At 39.1% G+C, this 20,294-nt stretch overlaps 1 protein-coding gene across 1 annotated transcript in view; it reads left to right on the top strand.

Annotated features, from left to right (window-relative positions):
* The window catches only part of STAG1 (STAG1 cohesin complex component), a 119,661-nt gene that overhangs the window by 66,067 nt on the left and 33,300 nt on the right, over positions 1-20,294 (top strand). The window contains exons 6-15 of the mRNA XM_035132395.2: positions 7,442-7,518; positions 8,387-8,591; positions 9,643-9,794; positions 11,012-11,085; positions 11,764-11,887; positions 13,903-14,001; positions 14,563-14,642; positions 16,697-16,804; positions 17,038-17,152; positions 18,287-18,404. Coding sequence (XP_034988286.1) covers positions 7,442-7,518; positions 8,387-8,591; positions 9,643-9,794; positions 11,012-11,085; positions 11,764-11,887; positions 13,903-14,001; positions 14,563-14,642; positions 16,697-16,804; positions 17,038-17,152; positions 18,287-18,404 — 1,152 coding nt within the window. The remainder of the gene's footprint in view (positions 1-7,441; positions 7,519-8,386; positions 8,592-9,642; positions 9,795-11,011; positions 11,086-11,763; positions 11,888-13,902; positions 14,002-14,562; positions 14,643-16,696; positions 16,805-17,037; positions 17,153-18,286; positions 18,405-20,294) is intronic.

Below are 20,294 nucleotides of genomic sequence, written 5' to 3'. Positions count from 1 at the left end.
TGGGGGGTGGGTTAGAACAGGGAAAACTGAGTAGGCCACAGCATTGCCCAGCAGGGAAAAGGCAAAAACAAATAGAATATTGGCCTTTCACAGGGTGGGGGAATCACAGGGATGAGGCGCAACAACGGGGGAGGGGGCTCGCAGGGATGCGGCACAACAGAGGGAGGGGGAAACACATAGCCATGGGGGGGGGAGGTAGGACCCTGAGTCAGCCAAAGCAATGGGGGGTGGGGTCATTTTCAGGAACACACGTGGGGGAAGTCTTATTTTAGAAACTTACAGTAGGGGAGTCAGGGTTGGGACAGGGCAGGTGAGGGGACTCTAAAGGGAGACTCTGAAGGTCCATTTAACAGAAAAAGGTCCATTTAACAGAAAAACCCACAGCAACACGTGGCCGGGCCAGCTAGTAACATATAAAAATATCACAGTAGAACTGTTTCATTGTCTAGATGTGCCATTTTCGGTCTGTACTGGGAAGCTATTTTAAAATGTCCCCAGGGATGGAACAGAGAGCTTTTCATGCAAGATTTTAATGTAGCTAGGACTGAACCCAGTCTTCCGTATCCCCAAATGGCCACTGAGGGTTGACCCTGCTCAGTGGGCGGACTACCAAGTGACTGTTGGGGGCAGGGAAGGAAAACTAGGATAGTGAGGATGGAATGGCTGGAAAGCTAAACAGAAGCATTTCAACATTGCAAAAGTTCTGTGGCAAAATCACATTTGTCTTTTGTTAATTACTGTTCATTCATATGACAGACAAATCAGCATATTTAGATAACTGATGTAGCCAATGAGGGCCAGGAGCTTTTCCAGAGTCCCAACATTAAAGGTTTTTTTAATCTGCATTTCAAAGTCAAAAGAGAATCACAGTCTCTTGTAGTTTAATTATTATCCTGAGAATGTGCATCCACATGCATTATAAACAATTCACTCTTGGAGCATACAATTTTCTTGAAGGTTCCTGGTATTTTTCTTTTCCCCATTTACAACATCTTGTAATTTTACAAGTGATGGTTTTATTAGTTCATGTGTTTTGTTCTCTTCTTCCCTCCCCTCCTCAACACATTAGCTGAGTTTGTCATGCTGCTTCACATGCCAATAAAACCAGGTTTTATGGCATACTGTATTTTGAACAATGTAGATTTAAATCAATTAAATTTAGAAGCTTCAGAATTCTCAGCAATATTAGCTGAGCTAAAATTATCTGGTTGAAGCTAGGGCTGTAACAATCTGCCTGCTTTATTAAGTCTTTTTGTTGTTTTCGTTTTCTGTTTTAAACTGCCTGGCCCCTTTTCAGAAGTAAAGGAAAATACAGTTATCTCAGGATTGTTCTATTTTGTTGAATTACCCAGTATATGACTGAAAGCATACTGAATAAGATCCAGTATGAAGGGGGGAAGTCATAATTAAATCTAAATATCATTCTATAAACTAATCTGAAATCTAGGCCAGTATCTTTTGGCTAGTATTCTCAGATAGTTTCTGATTCCAGTGTCTGGTAAAGGGACACCCCTGTATCTGCAAGACTTCACTTGGAATTAATTCTTTTGCTTTGCTGGAAATAAGTCAAGCCAGCAATCAATGAATAATTGTTTGATTATTGATCCTATTATTGCTTTTCTATTATTGATAGCTGGTCTTGCTGTTAATATTTGAACATTAATAATTGCACTGTATTTAACAACAAAATAATACAGTTTTACCTAGGACAGTTAGTCACTTTTATGGTTCTCCAAGTTATGTAGCACTAATACAGACTTGGAAAGAGAAAAATTACATAAAATTTAACTTCTTAGAAGCCAGACACTTAACTCACAGCTAATTTAATACAGCCAAGCTCATGTTCAGAGAAAGGTCATTGCAAGACTGCATTTTACCCAGACAAAATCATTTTTGTAAGGAATATAACTTCTAAAACATTTTATTAAGAAATCCCAAGGGAATAAGACATGTGCAAACACCTGAAACTAGATAAAGCTGCTAATTGAGGATTTGAAAACATGATGCGTATCACATGATTATAAAATCATTATAAAAACACATTATAGTATACTCACTTTGCTTAAGGGTAAGCGCTGTGGTGGTGGTCTGTGTGGTTTTTTTATGTGATGTTCATCAATTACTGATTGGTTTTTGAGACTAGCACATGTTGGACATAGAGAAAAGCCCACAGAAGGGAATTGGCAGAAACTGACTTTGCTGTTTCTCCTTCCCTTGCACCCCATCCAGTCTCCAACTCCTGTTGAATGGAGTAAGTTGTGGTGTAGGGGGAAGGGCGATTCCTCTCCCCCCCAAATCAGTCACAGGTAACTTCCATGAGGAAGGGGCAGGGAAATCTGCTTCTGCTAGCCCCCTACTGCAAACCTCTGCAAAATCTGGCCCAGAGCCGTCCCGGATGGGCTCAAACCCAGGGAGTGTAAAATGTGATTTGTTTGTTCCGGGGGGACTCTGGGATTGCCAGTGCTGTACAGTATAAGCAAAGCAACGAGCTAGATATGTGCAGCCCCTACACATGTTTGGCTGACATAGGACTGAAATGTTTATATCTAGTTTTAGAAACATGACTGACCCATACATGTTAATTCTTGTTTTAAAATTATAGCACAAAAAGTGCACCGCCCACAGGACTAGTGTTGTACTTTTACTGTTGCAATGCAACTGCAGTTGTTTTCTCCTCACATTTATCCTCCACGATTCCTGTTCTGTCAAGGTAACCAGAACTTCCGAATGTTTACGAATATCAGTTGTGATTCTAATCCTAGTGTCTTTCACTGGTAAATATAGAATTCTGGGCAGATTGCCAGGCTATAAATAGTGATCACCAAATCAAAGGAGAATATGTAAATGGAGGACTAGGCAAACCAGAAAAACAAAACAAAAAAAAGCCTCACAAAATGATGGAGATAATTTTTTTAGTAAGATTTTTATTAAAGATTTTTCATAATACAGTAAGATAAAATAAACTAATAAAATCAAAAACAGAGACAGAGACAAAGAGAAAAGAAAACGCCAAAGGAATACCAAAAGAAGAAAAGAGAAAAAATAAAAAGGCCTTCCAATTTTCCATCTGCCAGTTACATAAAAGAAATCATTCAAAATATTAACTCTAGAATGACATCCAACTGATCTATTTTCTGTTAGGTAATATTTTCCAAATCTTTCAACCCCGATGTCTTAAGATTAATTCATTTTCTGTTTTACAAAAAAAATCCAAAAGGGGTTCTCTAATTATTGTTATTAATAAATCTAACTTTTCTCTAATTGAACATACTATTAGCTTTGACTTCAATAAATTCAACAACCATTACTCCATATTAAACAATAATAAGTCTTTCCATCTTTATTTCATAATTCTTTTCTTACTTTATATTCATTGGCACCCAGTTCCATATCTTCCATTCCCATTTTGTGCTGTATTTGCTGTGGTTTTCCATCCAGATTTTTTTTTAAATGTCCCTTTCATTTACACTTCTTCCAAGAAAAGCGCCAGAGGTTTGGTAGGTTTCCCCCCTGAACTCACTCCAAGATGTACACAGAGTCAATTTTTCAATTCAATTTATTTATTATTACGGTCGAGGACCAGTTCATAGGTACACAGAGTCCTTTATCTCTGCCAGCTCAGAATGTCTCTAGATTTCTCCATCCATCCATGGCTTCATCATTAATATTAAATAAACTCTAAGCAGACAAAATGTGAGAGCCTATCAAGAAAGTTCAGCATTTATAGTTACTCATTTTTCTTTTGTGTGCACTACTATTGTGCTCAAGAAAAGTCCCCCCTCCATTTATTCTAATTAGGGCTGTGTCTTGAGCAGTGCTAGCATCCACATCCAGGTTCTTCCAATTAAGAGGTTTCATATTTGTCCAAAAAGCACATACTGGGGAAAGCTTGGGACTGCTTGCATGAAGAAAATGCCTTGTGTGACCAATGCCTTACTACTTATATTAAACAGGCCTGACCTTCCTAGTGTGTTTACATTGATGGTCCTAACTTGTCAGGTCACAGAAATGTTCCTTTGTTTTTGATGTTATAGGAAAAAAGATGGGATAAAATGTATGTTTTATTAAATGATTGTTACTTGACCATTTCCTTTCTTTATATTAGGGCAGATTTTGATGCTGTAGAAATCTGGTTGGCTCTTTTCTGTCTGTAGAACTCTTTTGTGGGAAGCTAAATTAGTGCATTTGGACAGACATTTTTACAGTAACATCACTTGGCTATATTTTTCTACACATGTAACTTCAGAAATCTTGATTGATACTAAACTTTCTGTCATCATGATTGTCATCCACTGCCTGGGATGATACTCCTTGACTATTTGCTTCCAGCTTCCAGGGTCAAGAGAGATACATTATTGAATATGCCTTTCATTGTAAACTGCTTTTCTCTCTGGTCCTCCCTAAGATTTTAAGGACTTAAGTTCAATTCCCCCTGAGTTTATTTTAATTAATATGTTTCTGAGTACATATTTTCTCAGAAGATTATCAGATTTGTGTGCTCTGTCTATGGAACTTACTGACAAATTAAAAACTGGCAAATCACTGGGCATCCATCCAAGAGTTCTCAAAGAACCCCAGTGTGAAATTGCTGACCTTCTAACAAAAATAAGTAACATCTCTAAGATCGCTTCTATAATTGAGGACTGGAAAGTGGCCAATGAAACATCAATAAAAAAGAAATGCAGGAGAGATCTGGAAAAGTACAGGTCAATTTGCTTAATGTCTCAAGCTTAATGTCTCAAGCATGTAGAAGATTGAGTTGCAGAAGCAGAACCAGCTTGACTTCTACAAGGACTTCTGCAAAAAAAGATTTTTTGAGAGGCTCAACAAGCATATATATTGATAGAGGTGATCCAGTCACATTTCAAAAAAACTTGATAAAGTCCCTCACCAATGAGTAAGCTCACTAGTCATGGGAAAAGAGAGGATGTTCTCTTGTGGATCAGTAATAGGTTAAGGCATATGAAGCAGAGTGATGATGATGATGATGATGATGATGATGATGAATTGAATTGAATATATATACTGCCCTATACCCAGATGTAGAGATGAGTCCTCCAAGTATCAGTATTCAGAGTTGCTCTTGTTAACTTATTCATTAATGATAGAGAATTAGGAGTGAGCAGTAAAGTTGCCCAGTTTTGATGACACCAAATTGTTCAAGGTGATACAAAAAGTGATTGTGAGGAACTCCAAACTGGTTGAATGGGCAGTAAAATGGTAAATGCAGTTAACCGTGTGCAAATTGAGGGGATGTACATGGGGCATTTTACATATATGCCAATGACGTCTAAACTAGTGGTGATTGACTAGGAACAAGGCTGTGGGACTGTAGTGGATAGCTCAATGAAGACGTCAACCCAGTGTGCTGAGCTGTGAAAAAGGTGAATTGCATGTTGGGGCTAATTATTATTTTTATTCCATTCCATTCATGAATCATTATTAAACAGAACAGGAACTGAAAATAAAACTGCCAGTATCATAATGCCATTATACAAATTATTGTGAGACAATACTTGGAATATTGTGTACATTTCTCATTGTCTCAAATCAAAAAGAATGTGGTAGAGCTGGAAAGTGTTCAGAAAAGGGCATAAAATTATCAAGGGATTGGAGTAGTTCTCCTATGAGGAAAGGTTACAAGATTTGAGGCTTTTTACTTTCTTGGGTTCCATGATCACTACAGATAGTGACAGCAGTCACGAAATTAAAAGATGCCTGCTTCTTGGGAGAAAAGCAATGACAAACCTAGACAGCATCTTAAAAAGCAGAGACATCACCTTGCCGACAAAGGTCCGTATAGTTAAAGCTATGGTTTTCCCAGTAGAAATGTATGGAAGTGAGAGCTGGACCATGAAGAAGGCTATTCGCCGAAGAATTGATGCTTTTGAAGTATGGTGCTGGAGGAGACTCTTGAGAGTCCCATGGACTGCATGAAGATCAAACCTATCCATTCTGAAGGAAATCAGCCCTGAGTGCTCACTGGAAGGGCAGATCCTGAAGCTGAGGCTCCAGTACTTTGGCCACCTCATGAGCAGAGAAGACTCCCTGGAAAAGACCCTGATGTTGGGAAAGATTAATGGCACAAGGAGAAGGGGACGACAGAGGATGAGATGGTTGGACAGTGTTCTCGAAACTACAAACATGAGTCTGACCAAACTGCGGGAGGCAGTGGAAGACAGGAGTGCCTGGCGTGCTCTGGTCCATGGGGTCACGAAGAGTCGGACACGACTAAACAACTAAACAACAACAACAGTTTAGGGGGAAAAGGCAACTAAGGGAGGATATGATAGAGGTGTTAAGATTATGCATGGTTTGAAGAAACTAGATAGGAAGAAGCTTTTCTCATACTGGAATGTGGGGACATCCAATGATGCTGAATGTTGGAAGATTAATGACAGTACTTCTTCACACAGTGCACCTTTGAAATTTGCTCCCACAAGATACAGTGATGGCCACCAACTTGAATTTAAAAGAGGACTAGACAAATTCATGGAGGATAAGGTTATCAGTGGACCATAGCAATGAGGGGTATATTCTGTTTTCACTGTTGGAGGAAGGGTGCTTCTCAATACCAGTTGCTGGAATCACAAATGGGGAGAGTACTATTGCGTCCAGGTCTTGCTTGAGGACTTCCCATAGCCATGCGGTTGGCCACTGTAAGAGCATTAGGTTGAGCTTGAGATGAGCTTTTGGCCTGATCTAACAGGGCTTTTCTTATGTTCTTAAACATTAAAACATCAACATTTTAAATCAAGCAGCTTCAAATAGAACTTTAGAACTGCAGCAGTTTAAAACAGATTCAGAGTAATCAAATATTAGTTGAAAAGCAGCTTTAAATAAGGAGGTCTTTAATGACAGGCCCTTAATCGGGGTATCTGGAGGCAGTATTAAGGGCAAGTTTATATGGATGCAGATAGTCCTTAGCATAACTTGATCTCAAGCTATTTAGAATGTTAGAAGTCCGCACTAGCACTTTAAATTGGGCCTCAAAACCAACAGGTAACTTAATGCAGCTGGTACAATATAGATATTATATGCTCTGGCTTCTCGGCCCCAAAAAGCATCTATGGCAGCCAAGTACCAGCTAAAGCTTCTTTAAAGGCAGGCCGAGATAGAGCACATTAAAGTAGTCTTGTATAATCAGGTTGTTTCATAAGCTTCAGTATTCTTAGTAGAGAAGAGGAACAGCCAATCCTCAGAAACAGACACAAGTCCTCTCTTACTGTTTCACTGGTGAAAAGGCTGCACTTATATTTCCTATTATACACAAGTTTTATTGCTGGCTTCCAGACATAATCAGTACAATGAGATTTGATGTGGCTCCTCATTTTGCCATAATGTTCTTTAATAGGTAGTTCAGAATATCAAGATATGCAAAATAGGAAAAACTTTTAAGTGGAGTAAAATATGTATGTTATACTTATTCATTTTATTACAGGCACTGTAAGGATTGAGATGTTTAGGAACATGCAGAATGCAGAAATAATCAGGAAAATGACGGAAGAATTTGATGAGGTATAGTATTAAACGTTCTGAAATATTTTGAGCTGTAGGTAAAAGTGTGCCAAGAGTTCTCCAGGATAGGGCTTCTGTTGTGTCTACCCTCCAAGCTCCAGATTGAGAGGGCACACAGAGAGGGTTTTCTGTAGATGATTTCAGGCACAGGTATTGTCTAGGAAGAAGCATTTGGATAAGTATTGAGGTTCCAAACCTTGTAGAGCTTCATAGACCCAAACCAGAACCTTGAATTGGGTGCAAAAATGAATTGGAAACCAGTGCAAGTAAAATAGGTCAGTGTGAAGTGTTCATAACACCATTTCCCAATTAACATTCTTGCTGGATTTTGCATCAGCTGAAGTTGCTAGATCATCTTCAGAGGCACAACCCCCCCCCCCCACACACAATGTATTGCAGAAATTAAAAAATGGGAGATTGTCAGAGCGTGGATCACTGCTATTAGGTTATCCACCTCAAAATAGGATTGCAGCTAGGATACCAGCCTTAGTAAAAGGTACTTTCTGACACTATCACTACTTGAGCCTCTAATGATAATGGTGGATCAAAGAGCACCCAAGTTGTGACTGGTGCCCATTGTGACCAATAGAGTAGAAGGCAGGGAGACCAGAAGTAGGTGGAACCAGAGCCAATGACAGGAAGAGCCAACTTATTCTAATTTGGCTCAACCATCCTCCATGTTGAAAGTTTTCTAATCCATAAACCTTTGTTTTTGTCTTGATACAATGTGAGTGGAATGTGCTCTTTCCCCTTAAAATAGGTTTTTTACACATAGCATTCTCTCAGTATAGTAGTTGTATGTAAAAGATGAGACTGCTGAAATCTAAACTTGTGTTAAATATAGTATGTGCATTTTGTCTTTCTTCAGGACAGTGGTGATTACCCACTTACGATGCCTGGGCCACAGTGGAAAAAATTTCGATCAAATTTTTGTGAATTCATAGGAGTTCTAATACGACAATGTCAGTACAGCATCATTTATGATGAATATATGATGGACACAGTGATCTCTCTTCTGACTGGTTTGTCAGATTCACAGGTCCGAGCTTTTAGGCATACCAGTACGCTTGCTGGTAGGTACATCTTAAAGGAAAGTATAATGCTCCTATGCATAAGAAGCTAACTTATCCTTTTATGTATATGAAGCTAATTATGTTTTGTAAGCTGCCTTGGGAGCACAGAGATGAAAGGCAGTATATAAGCACTTTAAATAAATAATAAAAGACTATAACCATAATGAAGACAGTACTGATATATGAGCTGGTCATTTTTTAGCAATTGTTTTCTACATTCAGTTGGAGCCACTGACTTTCTTCACTCACTATGGGAGAAAGGAAATGGCAGGGACAACACTGAGGTGGGAGAAAAAACTTGTTCTATGATCAGACATTGCCCCATTTCTAGTATGTGTTCACTTTCAGGTCCTTTGTTTTACCAGACAATTTACTACCACTTGGAGATTGAGGTGGAATTTGAATGTAATGACAAAGAGTGTTTTGGGGGCATATGTCTCAGACTCCTACACCCATTACTTACTCTTCAGGCAAAGGCAGGAGATTAGAAGATTCTGTTTCTTTATCAGTAAACCCTAGTTTGCCTTTACCCACAAACCAGGATCCCAAATATTTAAATCAGCTTGCCACATTTATATGCAAATAAATGGTTTGAGCAAACCAGTTCCAACATGTTTGGTTGCAACCTCAAGCTGTGGTTTGTCAATAATAAGTAAAGTATGTGTTTCTAGACTCTTTTGCCACATGAAGGAAAGGGGGGATGGAGCACATGGGCTCAGAGTGTATACCTACTTCTTCCTTATAACCACCAGCAATTAATTCAGCCATAGATTTTGAAATTTAGGAGCTATTTGTCTAGAATGTAAAACAGGTCTGCTATTGTCTATGGAAAGAAGGTCAGATATATATAAGGTAGATTTCACTTACAGTACTTTGATGAGATTGAAAGAAGTCTTTGAGTGGAGACTGGAAGAAGCTATATATGGTAGTCTTTGTTTTTATTTTTGAAAAATTAAGTTATTTTAAGCATGGAAACCAAGCAAATACAAGCAATTTCCATCTGGTTTCAGGGACTAAAATAGCTGCCCTTTTTATTGTACATTCTTTCTAGCTATGAAGCTTATGACTGCTCTTGTGAATGTTGCCTTAAACCTGAGTATTCATCAGGATAATACACAGAGGCAGTATGAAGCTGAGAGAAACAAAATGATTGGTAAAAGAGCCAATGAAAGACTGGAGCTTCTCCTTCAGAAACGAAAAGAGGTAAGTCAATAGACCAACACTTTTCTCCTTGTGAGTATGTTTTCCAGAAAGCTAGTTGAAGAAGTTTTATTATATTAAACTCCTCTGAAAAGGATTCCATGCACAGAAAGGAGAAAAATTGTTGCAATGGATTAGACTTGTGAGGAAGTATCTGACACATTTGCATTGTGTATCAATTCATGTGAGCAGTGCATGTAAGTCATCAGCATGGAGCACCAAATTAATTTTTCCATACATCCTGCTCTTTTGGCAGAATGCTTGAATGAACTATTGAATAGTAACAGAACAAATGGTTTTTTTAATCAGCTCACTTCACAAATTAGCACTGAGTGGGAACACGTCATTTTTTAATGCCGTGGACAAGAAATAGAAATTATACTCACATGCTCCCTGCTCCGCTGCTGGGCTGACCTAGTCCTCTCAAGGGAGCAAACAAGATAACTTAAGGAGCAGGCACAAGACTAGCAGCATGAAAGAAGCAGGGAGCTTTCAGACAGCCCTTGCAGCACTTGTTTGAACTGAGCAGGATTTAATCTTCACTCATCAGCTGATGAGCAGAGATTAAATCCTGCTGCTTTGGCTGTGCAGGTGCACAGCCAATGTGTAAGTTAACCCTGTACTCTCACCCAACAACTGATGTCACGAGTGATGTCAGCAGGTGGGCATGGTTATGGGGAAAAGGCCTTGTAGGACATATTGGACCCCTTGATGGGCCAAGACTGGCCCGTGAACTGGAGGTTCCTCATTCCTGATACATAGCTTGGGTCATATCAATGTTCAAGAGATCAAATAGGATATCAATAGGAGCACTGATCCAGTTCAACAGGAAAGTCTCCAGGAAAATATTGGGAAACCAAATTCAGAAGCCTGCTTTGATAAACTAATTTAAAAGGTCCTCCCATCTCTGCAGAGCACTGAGACTGCTTCTACCATAACCGTAAGCATGTAGTGATTTGTAAATGACAGAGGACCCACCTGATTTTCCCCACTCACAAATCATCCTCTTACCCGAAATAGAAGACAAAGTCATGAATATGATCTACCACGTGCTTCAGGCCAGATGTTACTTGAGTCAGGCCCATGATATAGGTTTCATTAGACAAGGGGGTCCCCAGTTCAGATATTCAGAAAAAGAATACATCTAGGAACCAATTTTCTATTGTAAATGATTATGTTATTAATCTGAAATTAATAGGTAACCTTAATTTGCGTTTCAGCTGCAAGAAAATCAGGATGAAATTGAAAATATGATGAATTCTATTTTCAAGGGTATATTTGTCCATAGATATCGGTAAGTAGAACAAGTGCATTCTTAGATGTGGGTAGTAGTAAAAGATGTCAAGTTTCTCTTTTTGCTTAAAATTTATGAATGCATTCTGCAGTAAAAATGGCTTTTCTGACAAAAAAATGGTAAACACATCTAAAGCTTGTTAATACATAAATGTAGATTTTATGAAAGTATGTAATTGTAAATTGCTATGGGCTGAACATTGAATAATTTTTATTAATTATGGATTTTGCATAGTTGCATTATTGATACACTTTGCATATAAGGTTCAGAATATAAGATAATAGGTCCCTGCCCCTATAGGATTAAAATCTGACTTGGGAGACAATAGAGGAAGAGGACAGAGATGAATGAAGGGTAAATAAGTGAAGGAAGAATATAATTTCAGTTATGCACACACAGGCTTAGTTATAATGGAATATGGAGACGAAGGGATCAGGCGAAAGGATTCATGGAAAAGTTAGATTGTGAAAAGTAAGAAATGGCATTATTGAAGTCTTAGGGGAGACAGTTTTCAGCATGAAGAGCAGCAAGGGTTAAAGAGCAGAATGATTTCAGGGGCAAAATTGTGAGATTAGAGAAGGTTAACATTGTGCAAAATGATGAAAATTTGCTCTCTATATATGTACACACACAGAGAAGAAGCAGGGAGACAAATTACTTTCTCGCCTTTTTTCACAGTGATGCTATTGCTGAGATTAGAGCTGTTTGTATTGAAGAAATCGGAGTATGGATGAAAATGTACAGTGATGCCTTCCTGAATGATAGTTATTTAAAATATGTTGGTTGGACGCTTCATGACAGAGTAAGTTTTACATGCGCTAGCATAGATCTCCGGAAGCATGTTCTTTTCATGTGCTATGTTCTTGTTTAAACACAAAAGAAAATTCTGCATTCTTCATATTTCTTTCTAGCTATATTGATAGTTAAATTATATTCAATTGTACCTGATTTTCCTGATTTATTTATGTATAGCATTATTCATAAGTGTCTTTCTTCATATTACTTTCTCTCATCTCTTGAAAAGGTGTGAAGCCTTGTTATGGTCAGCATGAAAGAAGCTACTTAAAATGAAATATATATATGTGGAATTTTCATAATTGTCAGAAATAAATGTAGTGATAGTGATGGAATTTATGTTCCAATTTAGGCTACGGTAGTTCAAATTTCCCCCTTATGACTGGTTCTATTAACTTATATGGATCAGTTTTCACAACTGTGAAGTAATGGAAGTTGTTAAGTATTAACCTGTTAAAGAAAAAAAACAGTAGTGCCAGATCGATGACATTATGTGTTGTCTTGGTTTATAGTCTGCAGTTCATTAGCACAGTTCTTTATATCTGGAATTATAGCAGCAATCCCCAAAACACTGGCAATGCTTCTAAAAACTGAGGCTCTTGCCAACATGCATATTCTGTCTGCATTATTGGCCAGCAACATTAACCTGTTGGCTAATGACAACCTGAGGATGTTGATCCATGTTTGGAACTAGATTACAGGCAGCAACCACTTTAGGCATGTCAGATATGTGCGTTACCACACACACATGCATCACACTGAACCTGGAAGTGACCCAAAAATGTCTTAAAGAGTGGTGGGGGCAGAACAGGTGTTTCCAGGCTTTTTCAATGGTGTTTCAAATATATGTGATTTCTCATAAATGTGCAGTGCCTTGGAACGTAACCCCTATGTCAATTGAGAGTTGCATAGTGACAGAACAAAGTTTTGAATACCAGGTTGATTAGTCATACCACCTTCCTTACAGAGCTCAAGCACCCATGCCCTGAGCTGGTTGTAGCAGGATAATTAAATCGCTTGGTACTGATGCTCTGTTGTTTAAGGTGTAGATCTTGCAGCAGTCCCCTGTTGATTCCCTTTAATCTGGAAGCAGTAAAGGATGTTTCTGTGGTTACTTAGCAGCTGTATCCAAAGTTAACTGTTTCTCCGCCTGTGTTGTATGAAAATATCTGGAACTAAGTTGCACTGTTGCTGTAATTGCTGCTGCCCGCTTTACCTTTACACCTTATATTAAAATGATGGCTATGGCTGTCAACAGCATGGTATCAACTGACAGACTTGCCGTTCTGATTCTGCTCAATGGCTGCAGTTGCCACAGTCTGTCTTAAAATGTGGACGGAGGGGACCAAGTTTTCTCTGTATTTCAGCCATAATCAAAAGTTTCAATATTGTTTTGGGGAAAATATTGTAGGAGTTTGAATTAATATATAATAACAGTTTTGCCTGATGGTACATATTTGTTTCAGTTAGAGAACATGGCATATCTGTTTTTAAAAAGACCAGTAATCATAGCAATAATGATGTCATTGCCAATAGTGCTGCTGAGGGAAGCAATACCTCAGGAAGGCAAGACTTAGGAATGGTATGTGATACCCAAGCTGTTGAAATGATACTGCACAGTTCCAAATAAAAGAATTACCCTTCCAGTCCTTGTTACTGTATAGTATTGAATTGCTGTTTATAGTTACTTTTGGAGAGATTTATACACCACACTTCAATAAAATCTCCAGGGCAGCAGGAATTTATATATTTTGCCAATCCGATTATCCTGGGAGGAAATTAATTTGTTTGTAATGAAATCTGTAATCTTATTGGATAGATGTGATTTTAATGTTGTAAGTAATCCCAAGTACTTGGTAGAAAGATGACTAATATAGAAAATAAGTTTACAATTTTCTATATCGTTAATGTTTAAAAATTTCATTCTATAAGTATTATATGAAATGAATGGTTAGGTCAATGGTGCATGGTTTTCTTGAGGATTTGATTACTTTTAATACTTTTGAATATGTTTTTATTTAGCAAGGCGAAGTGAGGTTGAAGTGTCTGAAAGCTTTGCAGAGTTTGTACACCAACAGAGAGTTGTTCCCCAAATTGGAGCTATTTACGAATAGATTTAAGGTAAGTGTGACATACTATGACTGCACAAAAGTTAATCTTTTAAAGTCATATACAAACAAAATGTATCATGAAGCTTACATTTGTATAAATTGTTCTGGTCGCTGAGATGAGCATTTTTGAGCACTATAAGACAACTGGCCTTTTAAAATTTAAAATCTCATATGGAGCGTACATGGCATAGTGTGTTACAGTCCAAACTTGGTACTTTATTACTTCCCCCCCCCCCAATTTTTTTTTGAAGTACTAAATTTCATTGGCTTATGAACAGGAATTTGCTATGGTCCACATGCTCTAACAGGACCCAGTAGGGTTTACAGCTTGCCTAGCAGCTACCCAACTCAACATCCACCTCATACATGTATGACTTTTCTGTTCAATTTTTTGTACAGCATTGCATGCAATACTTTTGATATATAGCTTTCTGAGGATGCTTTCATGTTGTTCCTACGGTGTTTTGAGGGGAAACAGCTTATCATGTTTAACAGAAAAGTTTGCCTGTTAAGACTATTTAAATGTCTTCAGCTGTTTCTTCTGAATTCATGTGTGTTCTGTCTTTCTCAGGATCGCATTGTATCAATGACACTTGATAAGGAATATGATGTTGCTGTAGAAGCCATTCGATTAGTCACATTAATACTTCAGTAAGTATGTTTTAAAGAAATACAATTTCCATTTGCCAACAATATATTATACTTACATTGTGTAATGTAAAGTACCGTGTTTCTCCCAAAATAAGACGGGCCTAAAAAATAAGACATGGCATGATTTTTTAACGGCAAAAAATATAAGACATCCCCCCAAAATAAGACGTGTTGGGGTACCGGTACCCTACCGTGATGAAGCAGGTCTGGATGGCGCTTCCGTAAGGAACAGGAAAAGGGAGATGCCTTTCCTGTCAGGAAGCGGATGCGCAACGTGCGCCACATGGAGCGCAGACGGACCGGGAGCCGGGAGAAGCTGCAGCACGCGCCACGCAGAGCCTCAACCCAGCAGGACCCTGCGCGATCCGCAGCTCGCACCGCGCCAAGCCCTGACCCAGCGGGACCAGCAAGGGCAGCAGCGCGCGCTTTTCTGAGCCCTGACCCAGCGGGAGCCGGCAAAGGCAGCAGCGCGCGCGCCCTGCCGAGCCCTGAACTGCCGAGCCCTGCCGACTGAACTGAGCGGCAGCCGGCAAAAGCAGTAGCGCGCGCGCCCTGCCAAGCCCCAACAGAGCAGGAGCCGGCAAAGCCAGCGGCGCGCGCGCCCTGCGGACCCCTGAACTGCCGAGCCCTGCCGACTGAACTGAGTGGGAGCCGGCAAAAGCAGTAGCGCGCGCGCCCTGCCAAGCCCCGACAGAGCGGGAGCCGGCAAAGCCAGCGGCGCGCGCGCCCTGCCGACCCCTGAACTGCGGACCCCTGAACTGCCGAGCCCTGCCGACTGAACTGAGCGGGAGCCGGCAAAAGCAGTAGCGTGCGCGCCCTGCCAAGCCCCAACAGAGCGGGAGCCGGCAAAGCCAGCGGCGCGCTGTGCCGAGCCCCGACAGAGCTTAATAAAAAAAAAAAAGACATCCCCTGAAAATAAGCCGTGGTGTGTTTTTTTTGCAAGAAAAATAAATATAAGACGTGTCTTATTTTAGGAGAAACACGGTAGTGCATTTTAATAATAATAATAATAATAATAATAATAATAATAATAATAATTTTACACATTGATGCTCCACTATAGCTATTTTTGTATTACAGTAATCCTCAAATTTTATTTATATTGCATAAAATGCCCTTTGAGTATCTCTGCCCAAAATGTTCAAAGCAACAGGCTCACCCTGTTTGTGAAAAGAGATCATACAAATGAAAGTGTACCTGATGCAGTTCCATCAGTTTTCCATGCTGTGTTTGACGTAAAATTACTTACCGTACTTAGGGACCATAGCAAATTTAATTGCTGTCATCATTTCTGCACATCGGGAGGTACAATTCTCTCCTTTTCTGATGCTTAGCAATTAATTAAAGCACCTTCCTCAGGCTACAGCTCAGACCTTTTTCATACATGGAAGTACTCGATAATTTTAAGGGATGTTTTGCATTTGTAAGAGTCACTACAGATAGCAGTGTTATGTTCTCTCAGATGAAATACTTCTCAATGGAGAACATTTGTGCAGTCAGCTGCAAGGCATTGCTGTATTTATACCACTTGATTACTTAGTGCCTTTGTAATCAGTGCCTGCAGGATACTCGCCTGAGTTAATTAGGTACTTTCAGTTAAATTCTACATCACTTTGAGTATAAAGAATGCTGTCTTCAGGGGAGCCATGTCTGGTTAGGAAAGCAAGCACCTGTTCTATAAAAGTACTTTGAGGCAATAGGCTGTGTCCGGAGAACTGAAATGGCAATCCCGAAGGCTGCTAATGTATGAAGGAAGTAACTTTAACTGATTCCCTTCCCAGTGCAGCCCCTTGAAGCCCTAGAAAATCGGCTCCCGGACACTCATACACCTGGTGTATTCTATAAAACTAATTTTTACATGGAAAATAATTGTTCGCTTTAAAATTACATGGTGTATTTCAGCATCCAATGTCATTCATGTAAAAAACCTTGGTTGAATTTTGAATGAGACCTAGTTAGGTTTTCATATATTATCTGTTCCAAATGTAATTTTAGGTAGATAGTAAAGCTGTAGCTGAGTGGTTTGATTCAGGAGGTATGTTTTTCCCCCCCAGTGGAAGTGAAGAAGCTTTGTCCAATGAAGACTGTGAGAATGTTTATCATTTGGTGTATTCTGCACATCGGCCTGTTGCAGTTGCAGCAGGGGAGTTCCTTCACAAAAAGTAAGCCTATCTAATTTGTCTGAAGAACATAGCAAAATATTGAGAAGAATCTAGAAAACTACCATTAAAGGCATGGTGCTTAAATGACCAAATTACTTTTATGCTACTTGCTTTTAGGTTATTTGTTAAAGTTCTTTTCTATAAGACTTTATTTTATTTTAACAGAAAAGTGGCCCAAAATGTTATTTGTAAAACTGAGCCAGAATATGAAAAGTACTATCTTCTGTTTCTAGACTGTTTAGTCGGCATGACCCTCAAGCAGAAGAAGCACTAGCCAAAAGGAGAGGACGGAACAGTCCAAATGGGAATCTTATTAGAATGCTCGTTCTTTTCTTTCTTGAAAGCGAGGTAAAATTATGCTTTAAATTCCTTAAATTTTGCAATCTATTTCTTTACAAAAATTGTGTCTAATAAACTTGTTAATTTCAAAAAGTATTCTGAGTCTCACTTGCTTATTTAGTTCTGCCACTAAGATATGCTGATATCCCACCTCATGTTAAGCTACAAATATTGTTTAACTATGGTTTAATGTGCACTATCAGCATTTTAGCATATATGGCTCAGAAGTCCAAGCATTGTTTCTCCCTTGGAACAGAAGAGACAGGTTCCTTGCTACAACTTTTTTCTGCTTCATTTTTTAAAAAATCATTGCCCTTGCATAATTCTGTGCAACTGAAAGCTGAAAGCTTGCTCATTGCATTATACATACTGTATATTCCTGCATATAAGACTACTTTTTAACCCAGGAAAATCTTCTCAAATGTCAGGGGTCGTCTTATACACCGGGTCGTATTTCTTATATGGCGAGTATATCCCAAACTCTATATTTTAACTGGAAAAGTTGGGGGTCATCTTATACGTTGGGATATAATAATAATGTATTAATAAAGGTGCTATTCTTTTATTTTGTTCTAATGAGCCAGCACAGCTATCTTTTTTTATCTGCTAAGTAAAAATAATTTTGAAACTGAATATACTGTTCCAGTAACATCATAGTCCCTTTTATAGTATACCATGGCTAATATATGAATGGCTAATTCGTTTTTTGTCTTCATAATTGTACTAAATTCAATTTTTCTTTAATTTATCACAGAATCAAATGTTTTCTTCAATCAGAAAGTGTTTCTCACAGATTGCTTAAATCACATCAGTTTATGAAAATGTAATACATAATACATGACTGTCATTCTGCCACATGATTTCTATGAATTAACTGAAGCAAAAAAATTAATACATTAATTCATAACAGTCAGGCATCCTTAATGCTTCACAAGACCCAGGGACAGGGCTTTTACAAGCAGTGATATCAAACTCCCTATTGGCCAGCCATGTTGCATCAGCTACAGCAGGGTAGAATTATAATGTCCATATTCTTAATTACTGTATTGCACCACTTACATTCTTATAGAGTACTACTGACAGATATTGATTGGTATATGTGTCTGAGAGACCTTCTGGTCAATTATTATTCGTTATTTCTAGTTGCATGAACACGCAGCTTACTTGGTGGACAGTTTATGGGAGAGCTCCCAAGAATTGTTAAAAGACTGGGAATGCATGACAGAATTGCTGCTTGAAGAACCCGTCCAAGGTGAAGAAGGTATGTATCACATTTATTTTACGAAATCAGAATAGCGTAGCCTGCTCTCTTGAATTTTGGGGCTCTGGAAAAATGAACACAAGTTGACAGTTGCCGATAGTCAGCAGATCACTATATATTTACTGCAATAAAAGTTAAAATTAGAATTTATCTTTGCTTTCAATTGTACTGTCAATTCTGACGAAGTGCAAGGACCTTGTTTTTTGTATTGTGAAGTGGTTTGTAGCCTTCTGGGATCTTGAGAATAACAACAACAATTTATCAAATCATATCTCACCCCTCTAATGTAAACACATCTTTTGGAATGACTTAAAAGACAGGGTTGGCAGTTAAAAATAATTAAAAACATTGTTTTTCTCTGAAAAAACAGTACTGTAATGCAGGGTGGTCCAATTTTTCATACCAAGTGGGCTGCAAGAGTAATTTGACATGGAACCTGAAAGCTGAACACTGGCTTGCCGTACGGGGGGTGGGGTGGGGGAGAGAAGGACGCCAATATTTGGCAGAGTCCTTGAGCCCTCCCACCTCCTTCCCATCTCGTGATAGGTGAAAAAGTGACTTAATTCCACTTTATCTAGGTGGATCCATGCTTGCATTTCCCTAGCTTATTAATTGTAGTTACTTCTAGTCCCTGTTAAGATACTCACTCAACCATAGTTGCTGCCACTATGATAGCATATGCCACTGTGGTGCCTTTAGAGGTGTGTAAAGCAGTTTTGCTTTATTGGTACTCCCAGTGCTTTCACTAGGCATTAAAAAAAAAGATGCCCATTCTTCAGTTGAAGTAGTATTTGGAAAAAGGGTTCAACAGTTTTCCTTTCACAGTCATATATCCCACCTTAGTTGTTGTTGTTGTTTAGTCGTTTAGTCGTGTCCGACTCTTCGTGACCCCACCTTAGTTAGGGCACTGTTAAATTTCCCAACTAGATAACCTTCACCGGTAATGAGGAGGTTCCATTGGTACTGATCTGAAAGGTGGTTTTCCATTGCCGTTTTCCATTGTAGAAGGTCATCAGGACTTCACTTTAGTTTTTGGGTGCAAAATTCACTTTTCAGTTAGGATAAGTGTTCTGTATTTTTCATGTATTGCTAGCTGTGCTCTTAGCCAGGCATAGGCAGACTCGGCCCTCCAGATGTTTTGAGACTACAATTCCCATCATCCCTGACCACTGGCCCTGTTGGCTAGGGATGATGGGAATTGTAGTCCCAGAACATCTGGAGGGCTGAGTTTGCCTATGCCTGCTCTTAGCTATATTTTTTCTTAGCACATAGGTATTTTTTCTCTTTAGACATTGGTATAGGAAAGGATGGTATATAGAAAGCAACATTTCGTACAAAGATTACCATAATAAAGGACAAAAATGGAAAGGACCTAACAGAAGCAGAAGACATCAAGAAGAGGTGGCAAAAATACACAGAGGAATTATACCAGAAAGATATGGAGGTCTCGTACACCCCAGGTAGTGTGGTTGCTGACCTTGAGCCAGACATCCTGGAGAGTGAAGTCAAATGGGCCTTAGAAAGCACTGCTAATAACAAGGCCAGTGGAAGTGATGATATTCCAGCTGAACTATTTCAAATTTTGAAAGGTGATGCTGTTAAGGTGCTACACTCAATATGCCAGCAAGTTTGGAAAACTCAGCAGTGGCCAGAGGATTGGAGAAGATCAGTCTACATCACAATCCCAAAGAAGGGCAATGCCAAAGAATGCTCCAACTACCGCACAATTGTGCTCATTTCACACGCTAGCAAGGTTATGCTTAAAATTCTACAAGGCAGGCTTAAGCAGTATGTGGACAGAGAACTCCCAGAAGTACAAGCTGGATTTTGATGGGGCAGAGGAACTAGAGACCAAATTGCAAACATGCGCTGGATTATGGAGAAAGCTAG

The sequence above is a fragment of the Zootoca vivipara genome, chromosome 5 (genome assembly GCF_963506605.1).
Source record: "Zootoca vivipara chromosome 5, rZooViv1.1, whole genome shotgun sequence".
NCBI lineage: Eukaryota > Metazoa > Chordata > Lepidosauria > Squamata > Lacertidae > Zootoca > Zootoca vivipara.
This window is presented reverse-complemented; position numbering and strand designations above follow the sequence as displayed.